The 20,559-nt window shown below is 33.8% G+C and overlaps 3 protein-coding genes across 4 annotated transcripts; all 3 read left to right on the top strand.

The window, feature by feature from the left end:
* The first annotated feature begins 2,216 nt into the window (after positions 1-2,216).
* Positions 2,217-5,583, top strand: LOC18021312 (leucine-rich repeat receptor-like serine/threonine-protein kinase BAM2). Its single transcript, XM_024158008.1, has 2 exons — positions 2,217-4,831; positions 4,905-5,583. The coding sequence occupies exons 1-2, from the start codon at positions 2,245-2,247 to the stop codon at positions 5,309-5,311; spliced, it is 2,994 nt and encodes a 997-aa protein (XP_024013776.1). The 5' UTR covers positions 2,217-2,244; the 3' UTR covers positions 5,312-5,583.
* A 4,098-nt stretch (positions 5,584-9,681) lies between these two features.
* LOC18021311 (branched-chain-amino-acid aminotransferase 3, chloroplastic) lies at positions 9,682-12,707 on the top strand. 2 transcript variants are annotated; one of them, XM_006404052.2, is made up of 10 exons: positions 9,682-9,923; positions 10,009-10,115; positions 10,205-10,379; positions 10,936-11,115; positions 11,200-11,331; positions 11,434-11,529; positions 11,621-11,737; positions 11,906-12,001; positions 12,116-12,228; positions 12,334-12,707. In XM_006404052.2, the coding sequence occupies exons 1-10, from the start codon at positions 9,795-9,797 to the stop codon at positions 12,449-12,451; spliced, it is 1,263 nt and encodes a 420-aa protein (XP_006404115.1). In that variant the 5' UTR covers positions 9,682-9,794; the 3' UTR covers positions 12,452-12,707. The 2 variants fall into 2 exon arrangements, with proteins under 2 accessions (XP_006404115.1, XP_024013777.1); XM_024158009.1 differs by having other exon boundaries at positions 10,936-11,331.
* Positions 12,708-14,338: 1,631 nt separating this feature from the next.
* LOC18021310 (transcription factor RAX3) lies at positions 14,339-15,827 on the top strand. Its single transcript, XM_006404050.2, has 3 exons — positions 14,339-14,623; positions 14,888-15,017; positions 15,110-15,827. The coding sequence occupies exons 1-3, from the start codon at positions 14,488-14,490 to the stop codon at positions 15,759-15,761; spliced, it is 918 nt and encodes a 305-aa protein (XP_006404113.1). The 5' UTR covers positions 14,339-14,487; the 3' UTR covers positions 15,762-15,827.
* Positions 15,828-20,559: the final 4,732 nt, after the last annotated feature.

Below are 20,559 nucleotides of genomic sequence, written 5' to 3'. Positions count from 1 at the left end.
CCCACTCTCCTATTTCAATTTCAAAACCAAAAAACAAAAAGATGACTTTGTGACGTTTATTTTGTCTTTTTGCTACACCAGTGGGTTGCTTTTACAGCGTGTCTCTCTGTTTGCATGATTCAACAGAAAGCAACAGAAGCAGCACTTCCTAAAGACCGAGTCGTGTTTGTGTCCCTCCCAAAACAGACAAAGATCAAAATTTTAGCTTTTATTTCTTGAGATGTGAGGTAAAAAAAACTTGAAAAGAGAAAGATTGTTATAGTGGATTAGTCATAATCATGTAGAAGAGGATAGTGGATGGGTCATAATCAAAAACCAACGGAACGTAACCCGAGACATGAAACAGAAGAACAAACCATATAATGTGAGTGATATGATAATCTTTCAACCATTTCTCTAACTACATAGTTTCAAACAAAATATGAAAAAGCGTTTTCTATAGCTAGCGAGAGAAGATAAAGAGACGTTAGGTTTACGTTTGTGTCATAAAAAATTGTTGGGTTCTACACTTTTATTTGTAGTGCTTACATTATCTTTCTCTCATATAAAATATATTTGATTTTGTACCAAATACGAAATCAAGCTTCAGCAAACGAATCTTCATACACAAAAAAAAAAAGAGAAATATATCTTCCATCACACGTGCTTTTGCCAATCCTCATCATTCGAAGTAAATTTTAAAATTCCATTATGTTTTTTTTTTTTAAATTTAGTGTAAGGAAGTGCGTTGCATATGAAAAAAAAAAAAAATTCAATTGGTTCGGGTCCATAAAGAAGACAACAAAGTTCACCTAATATGAGTACGACTTATTGCATTGGCTTATATATTTCTCTAATCTCTAGTCCAATCACCTAAAAATCTATTTTTGAAAATTTTCCATAATCCATCATTCGGCACATCACATCTTTAATACGAGGCAAAACAAAAAAAAAATCAAATTAGAGTAAATTGTGAGAAAAACACATGCGTATTTGTTTTAACCAAAAAGAAAAAAACGGAAAAAGACATTTGTTCACTGCACAACCCATTATTGTTGATCAGTGAACTGTGGTAACTGGCAAAAGATGAAAATGATGCACACGAAAAATGACGATCGTGACCCTAAACCCGTCTCTCGAGGCTGTTACCGTGCGGTCATCTCAGGGTTTGTCTCCTCATCTGCAATTGGTCAGCACCTCAGAACAGAGACCGTCTCTCTCGTTTTGTTGTTCATGTGTTGGACCTCTTTAGGTCTCAATGGCATACCTTGTGATTACGAGGCCGTTTAAGCCTTTAAGGAATGATTTGGTCATTTACGTGTTTAATTTTATTGATCTGAGGTCCAATTTTTACTAACAAAGCGGGTCCCTCGATAAATACCAGTGGTGCTCCATATTTTCTCTTCAAACGATAACACCGGGACCGTTCATCATATTTAATAACTTTAATTATGGTTTTTTATCTTCTTTGGTCCCTTTTATTTATCTTTAAAACATCGTTATGAATTTATGGTTCGCTTTTTTGGCCAAAAAATTGCATATGACTTTGTATTACTGTGTCCATAAATCATAACACCTATCTATGTGACATAATTTTATAACTTTTTTGATAAAAGACTCTAAAATATTCCAGAAATATTTCGGATGTATAAATTTATACCTTACTCGGCGTTTATAATTTTTATACAGTATATTTTTTTTTTGGTAAACGGCTTACTCAAGATATACAAATCAGAGGATATTTGTTAAAATTTGGTTACATCATGTTTCAAAAGATTCAGAACTAGAAACAACAAGGCTCCAAAAGAAAATTAAAGCTCATCTGCTCATGTAATCCTTTTTCTGTTGTCACAAAAACTACAACATGTAATCCTAGTGTTGTTTTCTTCTCTAATTCGATAACTCCATTACATGCAATCTTTCTATATTACCAAAGTTCCTTTTTCGTCTACTAACATATTTGAAATACTCTAAGTTTTTACAGAAAGTTTATGTGTTTAGATTTCTGGTTTCTAGAAATTAAAGTTTCTAAGAATATCCCTCCACTTGACTACAGTTCGATTTATAAATTAAAGACTCCTTTTTTGAACACAAACAAGTAATAAAAACCAAAAAATGAAATAATTCACGGTACAATAGAATAAAATAAAAACACACCATTTTCATCATCTTCCTCAATCCTCACTTACCCTCACCACACTATCACCCTTTTTAAACCAAACCCTACCTTACTCAGAAACAGAAAAAAAAAAAAAAAAAGGAGCCATGAAGCTTCTTCTTCTCCTTCTACTTCTCCTCCACATTTCTCAGTCCTTCACCGCCGGACGTCCAATCTCCGAGTACCACGCTCTTCTCTCACTCAAATCCTCCCTCACCGGCGGAGAAAATGACCAACACTCACCTCTCACCTCATGGAAGCTTTCGACGAGCTTCTGTCTGTGGACCGGTGTCACGTGCGACGTCTCTCGCCGTCACGTGACCTCCCTCGACCTCTCCGGTCTCAACCTCTCGGGGACTCTCTCCTCCGACGTAGCTCATTTACCTCTGTTGCAGAATCTATCAGTCGCTGCTAATCAGATCTCGGGTCCTATTCCGCCGGAGATATCCAATCTCTCGGAGCTCCGTCATCTCAATCTCTCCAATAATATCTTCAACGGTTCGTATCCCGATGAACTCTCCGCTGGATTGGTGAACCTCCAAGTTCTCGATTTGTACAACAACAATCTCACCGGAGATTTGCCGGTTTCAATCACTAATCTAACACAGCTCCGTCATCTTCACCTTGGTGGGAACTACTTCGCCGGCAATATCCCGGCGGTGTACGGAACCTGGCCTGTTCTCGAATACCTAGCGGTTTCCGGCAACGAGCTAGTCGGGAAAATCCCTCCGGAGATCGGAAACCTAACGAGTCTTCGAGAGCTTTACATCGGATACTACAACGCGTTCGAAGATGGTCTTCCGCCGGAGATTGGAAATCTATCGGAGCTCGTTAGGTTCGACGCCGCTAATTGCGGATTAACAGGAGAGATTCCGCCGGAGATTTGGAAGCTTCAGAAGCTCGACACGCTTTTCCTGCAAGTGAACGCCTTCTCAGGGCCATTAACTCCGGAGCTAGGGATGATTTCGAGCTTGAAATCAATGGATTTATCTAACAATATGTTCACCGGAGAGATTCCGGCGAGTTTTGAACAGCTGAAGAACTTGACGCTCTTGAATCTCTTCAGGAACAAACTGTACGGTGCAATACCTGAGTTCATCGGTGACTTGCCGGAGCTCGAGGTGTTGCAGCTTTGGGAGAACAATTTCACCGGAAGCATCCCTCAGAAATTGGGGGAAAACGGTAAACTAGTGATTCTCGACCTTTCCTCCAACAAACTCACCGGAACTTTGCCGCCGAATATGTGCTCCGGTAACCGGTTAATGACTTTAATCACTCTCGGCAACTTCTTATTCGGTTCGATCCCGGACTCGCTCGGCGAATGCGAGTCTTTGACCCGGATCCGAATGGGCGAGAATTTTCTCAACGGGTCGATTCCGAAGGGACTTCTCGGGTTACCCAAATTATCTCAAGTGGAGCTCCAAGATAATTACCTCACCGGAGAGTTACCAGTAAGCGGAGGAGTCTCTGTAAACCTTGGTCAGATCAGTCTTTCAAATAACCAGCTCTCGGGTCCATTACCGCCGGCCATCGGAAACTTCTCCGGCGTCCAAAAACTACTCTTGGACGGTAACAAGTTCTCCGGTCAGATTCCGTCGGAGATTGGGAGGCTTCAACAGCTATCAAAGTTGGATTTTAGCCACAATCTCTTCTCCGGCCGTATTACGCCGGAGATCAGCCACTGTAAGTTGCTAACGTTCGTTGATTTGAGCCGTAACGAGCTTTCCGGTGAAATCCCCAACGAAATCACGAGTATGAGGATCTTGAACTACTTGAATATATCGAGAAACCATCTCGTGGGCTCGATCCCTGTGACGATAGCATCAATGCAGAGTTTAACATCTGTTGATTTCTCTTACAACAACCTCTCCGGTTTGGTTCCGAGCACTGGACAGTTCAGTTACTTCAATCGAACATCGTTCTTGGGAAATTCTGATCTTTGTGGTCCGTATTTGGGTCCTTGCAACGGCAAAGGAACTCACCAGCCTCATGTTAAGCCTTTATCCGCTACTACGAAGCTTTTACTCGTCCTCGGATTGCTCTTCTGTTCGATGGTGTTTGCTATAGCTGCCATAGTCAAAGCTCGGTCATTGAGGAACGCGAGTGACTCCAAGGCATGGAGATTGACTGCTTTCCAGAGACTAGACTTCACTTGTGACGATGTCTTGGTCTCTCTCAAGGAAGACAACATCATCGGTAAAGGTGGAGCCGGGATTGTCTACAAAGGCGTGATGCCTAGCGGAGAACTAGTCGCGGTCAAGAGATTGGCTACAATGTCTCATGGATCTTCACACGACCACGGGTTTAACGCCGAGATTCAGACTTTAGGTAGGATCAGACATAGGCACATCGTGAGGCTGCTTGGGTTTTGCTCAAACCACGAGACGAATCTCCTTGTGTACGAGTACATGCCTAATGGTAGCTTAGGAGAGGTTCTTCATGGGAAGAAAGGTGGTCATTTACATTGGGACACACGTTACAAGATAGCTCTTGAAGCAGCTAAGGGTCTTTGTTATCTCCACCACGATTGTTCTCCGTTGATCGTTCACAGAGACGTCAAGTCTAACAACATCCTCCTCGATTCCAACTTCGAAGCTCATGTCGCCGATTTTGGTCTCGCCAAGTTCTTACAAGATTCCGGCACTTCTGAATGTATGTCCGCCATTGCTGGCTCCTACGGCTACATCGCTCCAGGTACAATTAGTAAACTTGGCATTTAATCAAAACACTTATACATATCTGAACTATTTGTTCCTTGTAATTGTAGAATACGCGTATACATTGAAGGTGGATGAGAAGAGCGATGTGTACAGCTTCGGTGTTGTTCTTCTGGAACTCATCACCGGGAGGAAACCAGTCGGAGAATTCGGAGACGGCGTCGATATCGTTCAGTGGGTAAGAGGCATGACGGATTCAAACAAAGACTGTGTGCTCAAAGTAATCGATCTTAGACTCTCTTCAGTACCTATTCACGAAGTAACGCACGTCTTCTACGTTGCGATGCTCTGCGTTGAAGAACGAGCGGTGGAGAGGCCGACGATGAGGGAAGTCGTTCAGATCCTCACCGAGATCCCAAAGATCCCCATTTCGAAGCAGAAGGCGGCGGCGGAATCAGACGTGACGGAGAAATCTCCGGCGATGAATGAATCGTCGCCGGATCTCCTAAGTTATTAGAATCAGGGATTTCGATGGGTTTTACGTTTTACAATTACAGTGAATGTGCGATGACGGAGGGGTAAATATGTCGTTTTAATCTCGTCTCGGATTTATTAGTTCGGTCTTAGTGGTTTTAAGTTCGATTGAGGTTGTTTCATTTCTTACCGCTGTTTTTTTTTTCTTCCCACGAATATTTCGAGTAGTTTTTATATCTTTTGTTAGGAATTTTGAATATGTACATTCCGGTTGGATGTCGTAAGGTAAATGTTAATTTTCAAGTTAATTTTGAATTTAGAGAACATTATGCATACATACATGATACATGCGGCGGTTATCTATAGACTATACATATGAATCATATGATAAAGCTGCCCATCAATGTCAAAAAAGAAGAAGATAAATCTGCCCGTTTCAAGTATATCTATCAAGTGTGTTCGACCACTCTATGTAATTGGTTTAAAATTCTGAAAATACTTTACAAATTAAAACTTGTGTTTCCATTCTGTTGAATTTGGGACGTTTTACTAAAAAAAAACAGAGTTCTTGCTTACTAGTTGTTGTTACAGAATCCATCAAAAATAAATAACCATCGATATGTATACTTTGGCACCTTTGCTTTTATTTTTGGACTGTAACTCATTGTGGTCGCTGTTGCGGCACAAAAGGACATTCCATGTGAGAGGAGACAGAGAGGGAAAAACTAAGGTATGAATGTGTGTGTGTGTTGGGGGGACTTCTCTTCAGTTATGGTGAGAAGGAAGAAAGCGAAAGCTCACTAGCAATTTTCTCCAATTATTGCAAATGTATGTCTAGTGTCTTTAATGAATCAAATGGTCCTAAGATCTTTTTCAACTCTCTTCCCTTGTCTTGAAGCAAAAATCTAATTTTTATGAAGCCATTTATGACATCTCTCTCGTTAATATAAGCCATATATCCCAACTCTGATTTCGACCCATCAAAACCGAATCCTTGGGTGTTGTTGCTATCCTTGATATTTTAGAGTATATTTCTTCGTTAACCATGACTATTGAGATACGATATGAAAGATAAAAACTAAAAAGAATATTTGTTAGGATATTTTGGATAGAATTTGTCAATATTAAAGATATTTAACATCCAATGATCTTCTAACCCTAATCTTTTCAGAGAGGCAAAGAAAATAGAGAGAGAGAGAGAGAGAGAGAGGAAGATTTAAGGAAATCGATTTTTCGTCTTCACGTGAAACCCTAACTAAAGAATGTCTAATTCTAAGATTAAGTCACGACTTGGGGATAGATTAGAGTGGGAAGGTTTCTTGGGAGGCCAAGATTACAGGAGATGGAAACTGTCAATTCCGTTCTTTACCTAACCAACTCTTCAAAACCTCGAATATTCATAAACAATTAAGACAAGAGATTTTAAAACAGTTTAAATCTTGTCCATAAGCCCTCAAAAGATATGTGCTAATGATCCTCTCTTCATATATCAATAATATGTCTAAGAACGGCGAGTCATTAATCATTCACGTTACATGTGCATTGTGTGAAATTAGTAGGTCATTATTCAATCAAAAATTCCTCTACTATTGAGATTTTTTTTTTTCATCACTATTGAGATTCTTTCTAAGGAAATTTAACAAAGTTTATTTTTGCTTTTGGGCAGACGGGCAGAGGTCCACTAAAATTCAGTATACTTAAACAGAGTTTCAGATACAAATAAGAAGGAGAAGATCAAGAACAAGAACTAGAAGAAGAAATAGTGGTGTTTTGAAAATTTTGTCGGCCATGGATCCATCATTACTTTGAGATGCGTATTTTTGTGTTTGAATTGGCATGTTTGTTTCTTTCTTCAATCTTCATTGGTTTCACCAACGCCAATTATGTCATAGCCTCTGTATGAGAACCCTTGTTCATATTCGTTTTGCTTCAGAAATCAATGTAAATTCAACATATATACAATATGAAAAATACAACAGAAATAATCCATAAGTTCATTCTTAATAAACAAGCCAACCCAACCAAATAAGTTTGTAGTACAAATCTGACTATTGAAGCAAGGCTTTATCAGCCCAATCATAAAATTACTCAGGCTCGTTTATCAAATCTGGGCCAGTTTTGGCCTTTGTCCCTCGCCACGTGTTAGGTCTCACCGCATCTTTTGCAAATCACATTCGACGCTCCTACGTCTTAGCTTATTTAGACCAAAGCTACTGAAGTCGATTCTGTGCTAGGCCCAATTTCATATCCAGTTAGGGGGATAAACACAAATGCATGTAATTCACGTGGCTTTTTTTGGAGTTACGTAAGTAGTTGGTGAATTAGACATTTCGCCTTTTCGGTATTTTTTTTTATTTATCTTATTTTTCCTTTTTTTTCTTTTATAAACATTTTACGTCTCGAGTCAAACAAAAAAAAGGAAAACAGTTTCAATCTTTTTTTTCTCGTTTTTTATAAAAAAAAATACCAAAAAATTCTTAACTCACAACTTTTAACCAAAAAAATCACCAATTACTCAATGAACAAATAAATCTTTAATTTTTTTACTAATCCGTTTAATTCTCAACTTTGTTTGACCAAACTGTTTTAGACCCAGCGTTTAATTAACGATATGACTATAATGACTCGTTTAATAAAAGTTAAGGATTTTTTAGAAAATAAAATATTAAGATTTTTTTAACTAAAAAGTTAAAATATATTTTTATAAAATTTTAGATTAAAATAGTGAAAATGATACATCAAAGCTCAGAATATTACATGATTCATTTTTTCTATGAAAAATTATATGTCTCAACAATATTTAGCCCAAAAATCATTTTAAATGAATTTCTTAATTTTTATTAAATTATAAATATTAAATAATAATATCAAAATTAAAAAATAACATGAATTTGATTAATTTATATCGGTAAAATTGTGAAAATGAAATCATATTTTTTTCTAAATAGTTATATATTGTAGTAACATTTTATTATATTGTAAAATAGTTAGTAAATAATACAAATTTTAGTAGATATTTTTAAATAATTATAAAAAATCAAAATTTGGTTATCATTATGAGAAATTGATTTTATCTTAAAAAATATTAATTTTATTTTTATACTATGTTCAAAATATTTTTAGGTGATAAGCAAAATAGTGATAGATAAAAGAGAATTTTTTATATCAGTAATTTATTTTCACCTAGCAAAATATTTTTTTAATTGTTAATATTATATTTTATATTATTTTCTATTACTTTAATCTAAAAATATGAAAAACAATTATTTTTTGGTAAAAAGCCAAAAAGATCATCAACTTTTTATTTACCAAAATAATCTTTAACTTTTTATCCAAAAAAATCCAAATTTTTAATTTATTAAACTATTTTAGTCCTATCAGTAGTTAACTAAAAATATTGACTAATGTTGGGTTTACAACGGTTTGGTCAAAAAAAATTTGAAAATTAAATAAATTAATAGAAAAAGTTAAAAATTTGTTTGGTTCACCAAATAATTGATGGTTTTTTTGGCTGAAAATTGTGAAATGAAAGTTTTTTAAAAATATTTTTCCTTTTTTATATAAATATTTGGTCATGTCAAAAAAAATATATAAATATTTGGTCTTTGTTTAATAGTTCTTTGTAAAATAAGTAGGGTGAATGGTTAGTCAACCAAAAAACGAATATCCTTATCTTACATGATTTTAATTTCCCCAATATTCACAATTATTACTTTAAATAATTAAATAGTCAAACGAACTTAATTACATTAGTTTACACGGATAATCATATAATTTATTATTATGTTTTTTTTGTTTGCCTGAGATTTTTGTAAGAGTTGACTTTATATAGAATTAGTTGATTTTAAAAATTTACAAATTTGTGAAATTTATATAAATTTTTTTTGTTTGCATGAGCTTTTAGTAAGAGTTGACTTTATATAGAGTTACTTGATATTAAAAATTTACAAATTGGTGAAATTTATATAAAGTTTTGTTTGATTTGTGTAAATTTCATTAAATTTGGAGAGCGTTTAGTGTTTTCTAAAAATTGATCAAATAGTTTATAATAATAATTTTAAATTTTAAGAGATATCCATAGTATTTTAAAATTTTTATATTATAAATTTTGTTGAAAAAATACATATCTGAATAACAACACATTAGCAATTAATTATTTTAAGGAATTCAAAAATGTCAAAATCCATAAACCAACAATAACGAGTTTTGTTTAAGAAAATGTAAAAATCCTTGAACTAGTAATAATAGAATCTTAGATATTTTAACGATCTTTAAAAATCCATCTACTAATAAATCCCTTTAAGTAAAAGAAATTTTTGATTACTAAATAATGTATAGTAAGTTTGTAACATTTAATTTCAGAAAAAATAGACAAAAAACTTTTAAAAATCGAAAGTGGGTGTTAGGGCAAAAAGAAGAAAACGCACAGAGCCTCCGTCACCCATTGTCGTCTTATAGACACCGAAAGAAGAAGAAGAAGAAGAAGAAGAAGAAGAAGAAGCAAACATTACACATTTTCAGAGAAGATGGAGAGAGCAGCAATTTCCCCAAGTCTCAGTCAAAATTACCTTCTTTGTCCGTCACGCGCCTTCACCACAAGTCTCCACTCTTTCTCCTCTACTCGGAACTTATCGCCATCATCTTCCTCAATCAAGGTCAACTCTATTCTTCTTTTTCCATTTCTCAGCTGTTATCGTCTTTCTGTTTTGTCTGACCCTTTTATTCCGATTACATTCACAGCTTCAGCATTCTTCGTCTTCTTCATCTTCCTCTGTATCCTCCAAATTCATCAATGGCGGAAACTCCCTTACTCAATGCAACGCTGTTTTATCCAATTCTTCTTCCAGGTTTGTTGGAATCAGAATTAAATTTATCTGGTATTTGAATTAGTTTTGTTCTGTTATTGATGTGATTGGTTATATACGTGGAAGAGTAGGGATGTGTCTGAATTAGCCGACATAGATTGGGACAACATAGGATTCGGGCTCAAGCAGACTGATTACATGTACGTGATGAAATGTGACCTTGATGGGGAATTCTCTAATGGTGGATTGCAACGTTTTGGGAACATTGAAGTCAGCCCATCTGCTGGTGTTCTCAACTATGGACAGGTTTTCTTTCCTAGTCTTCTTCAAAAGCCATGTCCTTTACTGTATATTGAGTTTGATCAAACCAAGCTTACGTTATGAATCTTCTTGTGGGGTTGTTAAGGTTATGGATTTGAAAGTATGTGTGGAATTTATTTTTTTGCCTGATAATGTTTCCTAGTTTCTCAAAGTCCTGTCCTTCACTGTAACAAGTTCTATGAAAACGAGCTTATATCTTTCGAAGTTGAAAAGCTCTTCTGGGGGGATTTAGGTAAGGATTTGAAAGTATGGAAAACTTTTGTCAGATTCTTGACACAGATATATAATCTGCCGTTGATTTTGTTTCCTAGTTTCTCAAAGTCTCATTAATGAGTTATATGAAAGGAGCTTCGTCTATGCTAATCAAGAATCATTTAAAGAGTTAAGAGGGTTTGAAAGTATGATGAAATTAGTCAGATTCTCGACACTGAAAAACGATCTACCTATGACCTTATTCTCTTATTTGCTATGTTAGAATTTAGGACTATATGATATGAGTCTTATTAGTGTATGTATCTCTGGTGCAACCCTTTGTTTGTAGGGATTGTTCGAAGGGATGAAAGCGTACAGGAAGGAAGACGGTAAAAACATCCTCCTCTTTCGTCCCGAGGAGAATGCAATCCGTATGAGAAATGGTGCTGAGAGGATGTGTATGCCTGCTCCTACCGTTGAGCAGTTTGTCGAAGCTGTGAAAGCAACTGTATTAGCAAACAAACGATGGGTACTGAATGACATACTTCTTTTCCCTGGATATGCAAAGGAAACTACTAAAAATTATGTTTTGCTTATGATGTCTTGTTTTCAGATTCCACCTGCAGGTAAAGGTTCCTTATATATTAGACCTTTGCTTATGGGAACTGGTGCTATTCTTGGTCTTGCGCCTGCACCAGAATATACATTCCTTGTCTATGTTTCTCCTGTTGGAAACTACTTCAAGGTTTTTCAACGTTCCTTCCTCAATAAAATCCAAATATTTTAGATTGTTGTATGTGTATATTTTTTTTTTTAAATGATGATACGATTAATGTAATGATGTCAGGAAGGTGTGGCAATCAATTTGATTGTGGAAAGTGAATTTCACCGTGCAACCCCTGGTGGTACCGGAGGTGTTAAAACCATTGGCAATTATGCTGCAGTAAGTAAAGCTGATTTCGTGAATATCTCTTTGGACACCATTAACTTGTAATATAGGTACTAAAAGCACAATCGATTAACTTGTAATATAGGTACTAAAAGCACAATCGATTGCAAAAGCTAAAGGATATTCCGATGTTTTGTACCTTGATTGCGTTTACAAAAGATATCTTGAGGAAGTCTCGTCTTGCAATATCTTTATTGTGAAGGTAAAAAACTATGTTCAATCTTTTGGGAATCCAGTGATACCATATAGATTTGGAGTTACGTGATACCATATAGATTTGGAGGGACATTTGCAAATATCTCAAGCTACTCCATCTCTTGTATAGAAACCTTTTGACCAAAATTTTTTGCTTACTTACTCTCTTTGCCAGGACAATGTGATCTCTACTCCTGAAATAAAAGGAACCATCTTACCAGGGATCACTCGGAAAAGTATAATGGACGTGGCTATAAGCCAAGGGCTTCAGGTAATAATCTAATTCCTTTCTTCAAATTCTTGACAATACTCACTCATCTTTAAAAAAAATAGGATCATAGTTACTAGTATTAGCTAGTGGTCACATAGCATGTTTATTTTGCAGGTGGAGGAACGTAATGTGACAGTGGACGAATTACTAGAAGCAGACGAGGTTTTCTGCACAGGAACCGCCGTGGTTGTGTCTCCCGTTGGAAGCATTACTTACAAAGACAAAAGGTAAAAAAACTTTCTTTTTCTATCCCCAACTTACAAAGCGATAAAGCTTTAGCCTTTTCTGTATTGCCATAAGAGTTCTTATCTTCTTTCTCAATACACACGCAGAGTATCTTACGGAGAAGGTAGCTTTGGACCTATCTCGAAGCAACTCTACACCGTTCTGACAAGCTTGCAGATGGGTCTGAGTGAGGACAAGATGAAGTGGACTGTGAATCTGAGTTAGAAAAAAAAATAATCAGGCAAATGCATTTGATCAAATATGGCTGTTTTTTTTTTTGTCTTCATTTTCTTTGAAGTCTGTGATTCTCATTCGTAAAACCAATAAGTTGGATTGCTTAAAAAAACTGGTCGATCTTAAAAGTTCAGATCTTACAACTTAGCTGTTTCAAGATTAGTAGATGTTGTTGTTAACCAACTCATTGCCAATCTTTATCTTTCTGTTTGAAACCTTGATATATAATAAATAAAAAAAAGGTTGCGGTTTTCTTCAATTGATCTTTTACACTATGCATCAGGATCAGATTAGGGTTATCTTCTTTCTTTTTTTTTTTTTTCATAAGAGGGATAGGTCGAGCTATATGGATTCGAATCCATAAGAAACGTGGACTTGAAGAGATGTCATGATTATCTCATGATTACGAGATAATAACATGTCTATATATCTAATATAAATTAGAAAGGCCGATTTGAATTATTTGAAGTCGTGGTCTTACTTTTTTCTTTAGAAAGGGAGAAGAAAACGAGAGAGATGTGTGTTTTTCATGGCAACAACTTTTTTTTTTACCTTGAGAATACTTCCAAAAGACTGACTGGGTCCAAAGAAAATAGCCAAAAGATTTAAATTATTGTAGACAAAGAAAAAAAAGTGCTTACAGAAAATATTTAGAACCCATGGTAAAGAGAAGAAGTGATTGGCCAGATGGCCCTAGCCTACGGCTACAAGACCAATTCCTACCAATGGTGTTGAAAATCTGGACAACATTATTTTCCTTTGTTTAACCGTTAAGTTCAAAACTTTCTCTTTACATATTCAATAATAAATTTTATAAATTCATCTAAAAAGACATATAAACAGTACGACAAAAACTCAATAATTAGACTCGCTCATGACTTTATTTCTCCAAGTGCTTTGACTTTTGAAAAATCTTTAGTTCCAATCTCAACTCAAAGTCAGCTTTTTCTTTTTCGTCTAGAAGCGTGGGACTGTTTCATGTTTACCATATACTCTATTAAGATCAATATCTATAAAGAAATTACAAATTTTAGAGGTTAAAAAAGGATGACAAATTTCTTTTGTTGCTTTAACACGAAAATGCAAGAGTAATTTTCTTTAGCAAAAAAAAAAAAAAGCAAGTGTAATTTAGACAAAATGTTTCAATCAAATTAGAGAGTGATTATAAAACTGGAATTCTTTGGTTGTCGGAGATTTCCATTGAATTAGACAGTGAATTATTATACAAAATGTTTAAAGCTATCTATGATCAATCACTCTTTTTATATTTATTTTCTTATTATTTTATATTGAAATGAATTAGTTTACCGGATCCGGGGTAAAATTTCTCCTGTTTGGCAATTTTCCCCACCTACCATAACGAATTAGAATTTTTATATACTTTTGGTACATATCCTTTTATTTTCAGCTGCAAATATGTATAAATTTTAATAGTTTATAGTTGAAAGTCCAATACATATTACCCAATTCTATATCAATGTAAAATTAATCTACCACAAAACGGAACTTCCTCGGAAAAAAAAATTAGTGTAAATTACTGTAAAATATCTTACTCATTTCACGATTGTAGAATCTATAGATAGTCAATATATCGCCAGAGAGAAATTAGAGAAATTTCTACTAAAGGCGTTAATAACAATAGTCTTCCACTCTTCCTTATCTTTTCTACCATTTCTTAATTCAACTATTGTATTGTTATCCCTTGTTATAATAGTATTTAATTTCCAAAAAGTTACTTTTTAATTTTTGGTTTTTTTAAATCCTACTTTTTGACATATTTTCTTACAAAGACTTTTTAGCATCTTCCATCGCATAGCACAATACTATCTCCTCCAGCTATTATATAGTCTCCTTTGTCTCTTTTCTGCTTTCACATAATATTTCCTCTATAATCACAGACATATCCACACCATCATTCCCACCAACATATATAATCTTGATCACATAGAGATCATAGAGCCAGATTTCACGAACAAGACCAAGATCAAGAACAAGAAAAGCAAAAAGTCTTCACTAGGAGAAGAAGAATGGGAAGAGCACCGTGTTGTGACAAGGCAAACGTGAAGAAAGGGCCTTGGTCTCCAGAGGAAGATGCAAAGCTCAAATCATACATCGAAACGAGTGGCACAGGAGGAAATTGGATCGCTTTGCCTCACAAGATTGGTATTAATAATTACTCTTCTTTATTCAAATATATTTATATCAATATATATACACTCGTTTTTTCAACCGGAGTGTTCTAGATCAAAACAAAATAATTTTCGAAATCTGTGAAAGAGTTATGTATTTTTTGCTATTTGTGGCGCCAACAATGATCTACCATAATGATACTACTATGATTTTCTTTAGGATCTTAATTTCTAGAGAGGAATTGATAACTAAAGAGGCCTTTTTAAATATTGTTTCTTGGTTGGGACATGGATTAAGGTCTGAAGAGATGTGGGAAGAGTTGCAGGCTGAGGTGGCTTAACTATCTAAGACCAAACATCAAACATGGTGGCTTCTCCGAGGAAGAAGAAAACATTATTTGTAATTTCTATCTTACTATTGGTAGCAGGTAATATTCATACACATTATTCTTGTATAAGCGTCAAATATCATGCATGTGGAAACTATTAATTTGTTTATAATGTCTAAATTCAATAAAAGGTGGTCTATTATCGCTGCTCAGTTGCCTGGACGAACAGACAACGATATAAAGAACTATTGGAACACGAGACTAAAGAAGAAGCTTATTACTAAACAACGCAAGGAGCTTCAAGAAGCTTGTATGGAGCAGCACGAGATGATGGTGATGATGAAGAGACAACAACAACAACAACAACAGCAAATCCAGACTACTTTCATGATGAGACAAGACCAAACAATGTTCACATGGCCACTACAAGAGCTTCCTCGTGATCATGATGATCAAGTACAAACTCATGTCATGAATCAAACCAAATCGTTCTCCGACCAAGTAGATGTTAAGCCAGTGACCATCAAGAACATGGTCAAGAGCGAAGATCAAGAACCGGAGAGAACAAACGCTTTTGATCATCTCTCCTTCTCTCAACTTTTGTTAGATCCTAACAATTATCACTTAGGATCAGGAGAAGGTTTCTCCATGAACTCGATCTTGAGCACCAACGAACACTCTTCATTGCTTAACTCAAGTATCAATCATCAATGGTTCGGGAATTTCCAGGCCGAAGCCGTCGACTTGTTTTCTGGAGGGACAAGTACTTCGGCAGATCAAAGCACCATAAGTTGGGAGGACATAAGCTCTCTTGTTTATTCTGATTCAAAGCAATATTGTTAATTGATTATTTCAAAGATCAATATATTAATTGGGGTAATGCAAGGCTAGGGTACGTATACGGAATGAGAAGACGATCCATCTATTTTGTATAAATATATTGATATATAATTAAATCAGAGTTTTTAATGGGGTACTAAAAACAATATGGATTTGAAATGTTAATGCAGAATTCGAACTAACATTCTACAATACTAAAAGACTAAAACAGATCCTAACGAACTAATCGCATTTAAATAGACACATTATTGTATTATTCTTTGCTTTTTTAATAAGAACTTGTAATGTGCATGCATATGTATCATGTATGAGTGACTTTACGTACGAAAGAGTATATAGTTACGTTTCTGTTTTTATATAGCACAAGTGACAATATTTACAAATTTCACATGCACGACCATGAAAAATAGTTTAGTGATTTGTGTTACGTACTAACTTTATTGTAACATTTCAATTCAATTTGAGTAACAAACAAAAAAAAATATTTCAAGTCAAGTTCGAATATTGCATTTTTGTATGTAGATAACAAACATAAATCAAAAAAGGGAAAAAATATTAATAGTGCTTTTGGGTTCTTGGCACGTACGTAAATACGGTCGGATCTATAGATATGTGGTTGGATTCATTGATTGTATGTTCATCTGATACAAAGTATATATACGTACTAATTCCTACTTTATTCAATTTTTTGATTAATTTGGATTCCCCCAGATTCGTTCTATAGGGTTATTTCCTTGATGTAGGATTGTACAAATCAATTTAGCTGGAAACCATTAGGGTTCATTAATATTAATAAAAATTAATGTTGATGGATTTATATATGAGGATAACAATACCTAACATTTTGACAAAAAAAGGTCGTGATTACCAAATAAACGATCGTGTGCAACTTTCAACTTCTCAAAGACGTGACCTCTCTCCCCTTAGTCACTAGTCTGTTACTTGTTTCCTCACAGAATCAAATGATGTCATCCCAAAATTCTGTTCCCTTATGAGTTTTGGCAAATTCGTTGCCCATTCGAAAACCAAATATAATTGAAAGAAACATGTATATAATGACACTGTCGCTTGAACAATAATAGTATGTATTTAAACTATATATAACTTTGTCGTGTGTAACTTTTCACAAAAACATTTGAATTTTTGAAATTTCCATTCACAAAAGATAGTTTGCCTTCTGAAAAAGCAAATGATTATCATTTTTGGGTGCAAGCTCTTATAATTGGTATATTACATATTTATATAGATGGCGTTTTCAAAGAGTATTACAAAAGTAACAAAACTAGTCTCTGAAAGACAAGTCATTTGAATGTTCCAAACATTCTCTTCAAACAGCAAAATGACAAACATAATTATGCAATTATTAGCCTTCAATTTTCATACTTATAAATCACGCACCCATTAATTGACTAATACTAATAAAAGTTTGTCCGAACTAAAGAATCTTGTGTTGCAATGCATACTACCAAAATAAAATAAAATTGTGGCTACATTTATATATCAAGAATCTTATTATATTCTTATTTATATATTCCTATATATGTATATATCAATGTAGTTGAAAGTTTCAAACTTACACATCAATTTTTCAAATGCGTACATCCAACGATGACCAAATTTTATTACGCGTGGAAAAGTTCTCATCCAATAGTGTATGTAACTTAGTATTTTATGTAATTAGTTCATATTTTATTAATCGTAATTTAGGAAAAACTGAAAAAGGGACGAAGTGATGAAAATCATGCACGTAAGCCACTTGCATTAGTGATTCAGTGGATTGTAGAATGTGTCATTGGTATGGACATATATATACAAATTTAAAATATATACCAAGAAAAAATAAAAATTAATGTTAGTTTTTAATTTCTCATATTAGTTTCTAGTATTAAAAAGATTGGTTCATTTTAATCATAAAATTCAGAAATTCCAACATGGTTCAGAGTATCTTTGAGATAATATAGTATTATATCCATATTGGGTCAAGATAAAGCTATAAAGGGGAAAAGAGAATAATAATGGAGAAGAAGAAATCAAGGAACAAAAATCAAGAATATAGGAACGAAAACTATAGTTATAAAATAATGAGGATTAGATCAAATAGTTGTAAACAATAGATAATTAATTGCACATTCTGTCAAAAACTCCTCGACGATAAAGTAAACAAAGCCATATAAAACCTTGATTGGCTCGGCGACATATAGCTCGGCGACAAATAGAAATGAAAGTTATTTAGTTTTTGTACCTATATTTAAGAGAAATTCTTACGACATAGACTCATAGTTCGTTTTTTTTTTTCTCTCAATAATCCAGCCGATGCCGACACTCTCTAGTACGTCAATAATTATTTATCCAAACTTTTCCTTTGAAAAAAAAAACTGTAATCAATGTCCGTTTTCTTCAAAGAAAGCAAATCTGTTTCTTGCATAACATATATATATATATATATTTTATTTTTATTTTTTAGTTGTGAAAAAGGATTGGTTTAGTTAAAGCCTTAAAGGGTTGTACCGTTGTGGAAACAGAATAATCGAATTTTTTAGTTTTGGCGATTTCTTGTCACCTGCTTATGGCAAAAAGAATAAATATATAGGATCTAGAATAAGGTTCTCTAAGCTGATTAAATATCTTCCAAGTATAACAAAACTCGACCATCTACAGAAATAGAAGTTGGCGTGAGTGAAAATTCACTCACAACCCATATCTTCAAATACTTGAACTAAACTACCAAGAACAAAACTTTTTTGTTTCAAAAATCTGAGTCGGAATCTCCAATCACAACTACAATAGATTAGGTTTTATAGAAGCTCCACAACTTGGTATCCTCTCAATAATAATATGTAGCAATGGCAGAAAGCTCTAGAATCTGATTTCATTTTATTTATTTGATTCTTTTGTAAGGCTTCCCGTTTGATTTTTTAATCTATGTATTAATAGTTTAGCAAATTATATTTACAACTTCTTCTTAAATTATTTAATTTCATTTCACATTCATGGTCCTTTAATTTTTCTAAAATAGTTATTTTTATTAAAAGATCGGACTTAGGTCTCGATTGGTAGAGTTTAACTTTTAGTAAAGCATTATGCTTTAAATCATCCAATCAACTTTTGTTAGTAGAGCATTTAAAAGAACATTTAGAAGATGCAAATGCTCTTCTAGATGCTTCTTCCTCTATGCTCTCTCATAAGTTTTTTCAAAGCATTCTGTTTTTAAATATTTTTAATAATTAATAATAATTTTATATAATTAGTTTATTTTATTAAAATAACATCAACACTTATATTTATATTAAAATATAAATTTGTATATGTTAACATTAATATTTACTATTTTATTTTATAAATACTATTATAATTAAGTAATAATTTAATATGAATAAATATAAAAAATTATAGTATATCGCATATAAATAAATATATTAAATATTTTTTAAAAAAATTATATATACAATTACTCACAGCTCTGCTAATCATTTAAAATATATATATATATATATATATATTAATAAGAGCATATATAGTTTCAACATCACACTGCTTATGCTGCTTAAGCATAATGCTTAAAGCCTTAGTGGTAATACAATATGGTTGGTTCTTTTGTGTTTTGAGTTTAATCTTTCTTTGGGATGGACCGATAGAGGGTTATTCATTAGACCGGCATAACGGAAACATATTATGGACCGAAATTGGAAACACCCAATTTAGAAAGAAAAAACAAACTTTTTTGAAAGTCTCGGCTTGCTAGGCTTTTTAATGGCCCAAGTGTATATGTTTATGGCCCATCATGTAGACGTAGTGCATGTTTAATGTACGATAATACGCGTCATGGCAATATGGCATCGCATGTGGAAGTTATGGCCTGAGCCGTGAAACCCACGTGACTACATTCTTTGTTCAAATTTGACATGTTACTGTGTTTTCTTTTTTCCAAGAATCAAAGTATATTAAAAAAAAAATTGGACAAATGTCACGGGAGATAATTCTCTATTTGTGAATCTATGATTCCTTCTATCAGTATAAAAAGACCGACAAGATTACTATTTGTTATAGATATTTGTCATCTAAATAATATATATCGAGAACAACACACAAATCTCTGAATATTATTTTCTTGAGCAAGACCATATATATGGTCGATGATACAGACGACAAGTTCTGGATGGGTCGTAGGCAATTAAGAACATCATTGATCGCGATAATTCTCAAATCATATGAATATCAACCAAAATTCTCAAAATCATTTTTTTACGTGTCTATATTATTCCTTTTTTACTTGGAGTATACTGAATACCTTATGTCATACAATCCAACGACCAAAATAATGCTCCTCACATGTTCGGATTTTTTCTGTCGTTACGGGCGGTTTCTCCGCGTTTCATACCAAAAGGGAACAAAATCGATATTAGATATGTTGTTAGATTTATTGTGTATAAAAAGAATTGACGAGTAAAATTTTCTTAAATTTAGTAATGATTTCGATTATTTCGTTCGTTCTAGTACCAACAAAGCACATGGAATTTTTGAATAATTATCTCGAGAATATTAGTTATATTCATGTCTACATAATTAGCATCATAATCTTTGACCGGTACATGATAAATCTATAATAATAGACTATGTCTATGATATGATTGATAGTTTTGCCATTTCAAATTGGATTTTAGATTCATGAAGTTGACAATAGTTTATAATTATTATTATTGTGAAGCTGACAAAAGAAAATTAACTACTAGTGAAAAATTAGGTATTCTTTCGAAATGACTGGACCATTATAGATTTCCCCAACCGGTAAAAACAGAATGAT

The sequence above is a fragment of the Eutrema salsugineum genome, unplaced genomic scaffold, assembly GCF_000478725.1.
Source record: "Eutrema salsugineum unplaced genomic scaffold, Eutsalg1_0 scaffold_16, whole genome shotgun sequence".
In the NCBI taxonomy this organism is placed as follows: Eukaryota; Viridiplantae; Streptophyta; class Magnoliopsida; order Brassicales; family Brassicaceae; genus Eutrema; species Eutrema salsugineum.
This window is presented reverse-complemented; position numbering and strand designations above follow the sequence as displayed.